Here is a 4,849-nt window from a genome sequence, read left to right as displayed (position 1 = left end):
TGAAATTTCATCTGGCTAAATTTTTAAACGATTTCTATACTGTATCTTGCTTAAGGACAAGCAAAGGTCTAAGTATGGGGGAGTTTGATAACATGAAATAATATCACATTCTTGGACTCGATTTAATTAAATTATATTATTATTCGCTTCAATTTATTTCATTTTATTCGATACTACTGGGTATTTTTCCTTCTATTTATCTCAGGTAGCTTATTTGAAGCATAAGTGAAAAAGGAAGAAAAGGAGGTGCAAAAAGAAATAAAGATAAACAATTTCACCAAAGCCCAGCCCAAAAATACAAGCCATGAGCGTTGAGCCTGTGACGAGCGCCACACAAGGTGTGACGAGCGTCACGCCCTGCTGCCTTGTGTTACGAGCGTAACACATGGTGTGACGGACGTCACACCATTCTCCTATATTTTTGGCTTCAGAAACGCAACAGAGGCAGTTGAAGCCTATTATTTCGTTTGACTCTTGGAATGTGAGGATTTTACACGGAAAGCTTTGGAAACCGTTACAAAGTGGACTAGTATAAATAGTCACTTCCTTCGAACCCTAAAGCTCTCTCTTCTTCGTTCCTTTTTCTTTTCCGGCCGTGCAAGCATACTTTATAGCATTACCTTTTTTACAGTTTTTACTTTATTTGCAATTTTTATTTTCTTTTCCAGTCAATCTTTCAGCACTTAATTAATTTTTCACACAATAGTTTCTACACCGGAAACTATTGTGTATCTTTTACTGGTTCTAACCTTACGTTAGATCCTAGATTTTTATTCCTTCACTTTTTATTTTCCTGTCCGATTGAAGAATTCAAGAACAAATCCAACCGGTCTGTGGTGGAGTGTTCAAGATTGCCATTAATTATTCAGGTTCTTTAATTATTGTTTGAATTTATATATGCCCTGCATTATTGTTTATTTATATTGTTTGCCTGAGATGGATTTATTTAAGCATGAAGATTGTTTAGATCTGTTTAGCATGTCCGGCTAATTTATTTAGGTATCGGTATGTAAAGTAAGCGGAATGAAGGAATCAAAACTAAGTTGGTTTAATTACGTTTAAAAATAAAATCACTCTTTTTATGGTCTCAATTTACAGGTTTAATACCTAGGTTTTTGTACGAGAGTAAAAGACTAAAGAAGTTAAAATCAATAGAACGAAAGTTTGAGTTTTTAACTGGACAGTGTAAATTGGACATTAATTCTAGATCAGGGCGAAAGCAATTTTTAGAGTTAATTAAATTCTAATCTTTTTCAAAAAGTATTTTTAAAAGTTAAATGTGAGGATGAGAGTTAAGCATTTGAATTTAATTATATAATCTAAGTCAACAGAGCGAGAGTTTGAGACGAGGGTGTTTAAACGATTAGTATTTTCTTAAAAAGAGTTTCTATAGATTCTATTGTTTTCAAAAAGTGATTTTGGACTTAACTAATAAGTGACAGCTACGTTAGTTTAAAGTCATGGTCTATTCAACAGAGCGAGAGTTTGAGAGAAGACTTTTAATCAATGGTGTCCACTGAAAAGATTAATTTTAAAACCAAGAAACCAACGAAGACTTGATTCCCTAATTACGACGAACTACATACCGATATTCGCTTAATTGATATTTAACCTAGATCTTATTTTAGTTTTAACTTTTCCCCCAAACAATCAAAGTATCATCCGCCTTAGCTTTACGAAAACCTTAGAAAACGGTATATCGATTCATAAGTCCTTGTGGGATCGATATCTTTTAAAACTACGCGATAGAACTGTGCACTTGCAGTTAGTACCCCAATCGACTCATAAAGTCGCGATCAATCCACTTTCCTTCATCCTTTCTTTTCTAATCTACATTATCATTCAAAAAATATAATAATAAGAAAGTAAAATCAACCCCATGCAGATTAATAAATGAAACCATTAAAAATGACACTGCTACAATCCCTTACGACTTTGAATTCCCGATCAACCAAGTAGAAGAAGATGGTGATGATGATTGTGAGCTTCCTGAAGAGTTAGCCAGACTGTTGAGATAGGAGGACAAAGCAATTCAACCTCACCAGGAACTGGTGGATTGGGAATTGAAGAAGACAAGAAAGAGGTTAAAGTCAGTGCTTCTCTAAATGAGGGGGTAAAGAAAAGGTTGGTTGAACTACTATGTGAGTATGCATACATGTTTGCTTGGTCATACCAAGATATGCCAGGACTAGCCACACACATAGTTGTACACAAGCTACCACTCAAGTCAAAATATCTACCAGTAAATAAGAAACTAAGAAGAACCAAACCTAATGCATGTGTACCTCAAAGTCAGATAGGATGTTAGAAAGAAGTTCGACGCAGGGTTCCCAGTCGATGCAAAATATCCATAGTGGGTTGCTAATATTGTGCCAGTCCCGAAAAAATATGGTAAAGTTCGAATGCATGTGGGATATAAAGATTTGAATAGAGCCAGTCCTAAAGATGAGTTCCCTCTATCTCAAGTTCACATGTTAGTGGATAACACTGCTTAATTTTAAGTCTCCTCGTTTATGGACGGATTCTCCGGCTATAACCAGATAAATATGACTCTCGAAGACATGGAAAAACAATGTTTATCACCCCTTAGGGCACATTCTATTATAAGGTAATTCCTTTCGAATTGAAAAAGATTGGGGCGACGTACCAAATGGAAATGGTGACTCTCTGTCACGATATGATTCACAAAGAGTTAGAGGTCTATGTCGATGACATGATTGCCAAATTACAAATAGAAGAAGATCACATAGTCAACTTACAAAAGCTATTTGATCGTCTGAGGAGGTTAAAACTACGTCTGAATCCCGCAAAGTGCACTTTCGGAGTTAGATCAGGAAAACTGTTGGGGTTCATAGTCAGTAAAAAAGGAATTGAAGTTGATACCGACAAAGTGAAGGCCATCCAAGATATGCCATCCCCTAGGACTGAGAAAGAAATTCATGGGTTCCTAGAGAGATTGAACTACATCGCTAGGTTCATCTCGCACCTTACATCCACTTGCGAACCAATATTCAAGTTACTAAGGAAAGATCAGGCTATTGAATGGAATTAAGGTTGTCCAAAAGCCTTCAATAGAATCAAAGAATACTTGCAAGAGCCACATATCTTGGTACCTCTAGTTCCAAGGAAACCTCTCATTATATACCTGATAGTGCTTGATGGTTCGATGGGCTATGTGTTGGGGTAACAGGATAAAACCGGTAGAAAGGAACATATTATTTACTACTTGAGAAAGAAATTCACCGATTGTTAATCCATATATTTCATGCTTAAAAAATCTTGTTGTACGCTAACATGGGTTTCCCGACGCCTAAGGTAATACATGTTGACTCATACCATGTGGTTGATATCAAGGATGGATCCCATCAAATATATCTTCGAGAAATCAGCTCTTACTGGAAGAATCACCCATTGGCAAATGTTGTTATTTGAATACGACATCCAATACGTTACTCATAAGGCGATAAAGGAAAGTGTGTTGTCAGAGTATCTTGCCCACCAACCAGTGGAAGATTATCATCCCATACAATTTGATTTCCCGGATAAAGACATTATGGTTCTACATGACGAAAAGGTCACAAGTGACGACAAAAAACTTGAATCAAAAACTCAATGGAAGCTTGTATTTGATGGTGCATCAAATGCCATGGGGCATGTAAATGGGGTTATCTTGATCTTTCTAGAGAATAGATACACTCCCTTCACAGCAAGACTATGCTTCAATTGCATGAACAATATGGCAGAATACAAAGCATGTATCATGGGTATTGAAGCTACTATAAACCTAAGGATCAAGGTCCTAAAGTTATATGGAGACTTGGATTTATTCATCTATCAAGTAAAAAGAGAATGGGAAACTCGTGACCATAAGTTGATCTTGTATCATGATCGAGTCACCGAATTGACAGAGGATTTACAAGAAATCATCTTCCACCATATTCCTTGAGAAGAAAATCAGATGGCATACACTTTGGCTACGCTATCAATAATGTACAAGATGAACTCCCACGATGAAGCCCCGATCATGAGAGATGAACCAACATGTTGCGTAATAGCTGAAGAGGATCCATACAACAAGCCTTGGTTCTATGACATCAAGTGTTACCTTTAGAAACAAGAATACCCTGGAAATGCTTCAAGTGGGGATAAGAAAACTCTTAGAATATTGGCATCCAATTTATTCCTCAATGGTGATGTGCTCTACAAAATAAACTACGACTCGATCCTACTCAGATGCGATGATAAAAACGAGGCAGGCATGCTCGTCAAAGAGATACATGAAGGATCATTTGGAACCCATGCCAATGGACAAGCAATGGCTAAGAAAATTCTCAGAGTTGGCTACTATTGGTTGACTAAGTAAGCCTATTGCTTCCAATACGTCAAAAAGTGTCATAAATGTCATATTTATGCGGATAAAATTCATGTGTTGCCCAATCCTCTGAATGTCTTGACTGCACCTTGGTTGTTCTTTATATGGGGTATAAATGTGATTGGAATGATGAACCTAAATCAAGAAACTGATTCATAGTGGTTTCCATCGGTTACTTCACCAATTGGATAGAAGTTGCTTCTTACGCCAATGTTACTAAACAAGTGATCACTCAGTTCATCAAGAAAGAGATCATTTGTCGCTATTGAATTCCCAAAAAGATAATCACTGATAACAGGCTGAATCTGAATAATAAGATAATGAAGGAGTCATGTGGAAGTTTCAACATTGAACATCATAACTCATTACCTTACATATCGAAGATGAAAGGCATCGTAGAAGTAGCAAACAAGAACATCGAGAAGATCATCCAGAAGATGGTGAAAACCTACAATGACTGGCACGCGATTCTCCCTT

General features: G+C 36.7%; 1 protein-coding gene across 1 annotated transcript; it reads left to right on the top strand.

The window, feature by feature from the left end:
- The first annotated feature begins 3,355 nt into the window (after window positions 1–3,355).
- LOC127130845 (uncharacterized) lies at window positions 3,356–3,946 on the top strand. Its single transcript, XM_051059808.1, has one exon. The coding sequence runs from the start codon at window positions 3,356–3,358 to the stop codon at window positions 3,944–3,946; it is 591 nt and encodes a 196-aa protein (XP_050915765.1).
- The last annotated feature ends 903 nt before the right edge of the window (window positions 3,947–4,849 follow it).

This window comes from Lathyrus oleraceus, chromosome 3, assembly GCF_024323335.1.
Source record: "Lathyrus oleraceus cultivar Zhongwan6 chromosome 3, CAAS_Psat_ZW6_1.0, whole genome shotgun sequence".
Taxonomy (NCBI): Eukaryota; Viridiplantae; Streptophyta; class Magnoliopsida; order Fabales; family Fabaceae; genus Lathyrus; species Lathyrus oleraceus.
The sequence above is the reverse complement of the archived record's forward strand: the minus strand, read 5'-3'. Positions and strand labels throughout refer to the sequence as shown.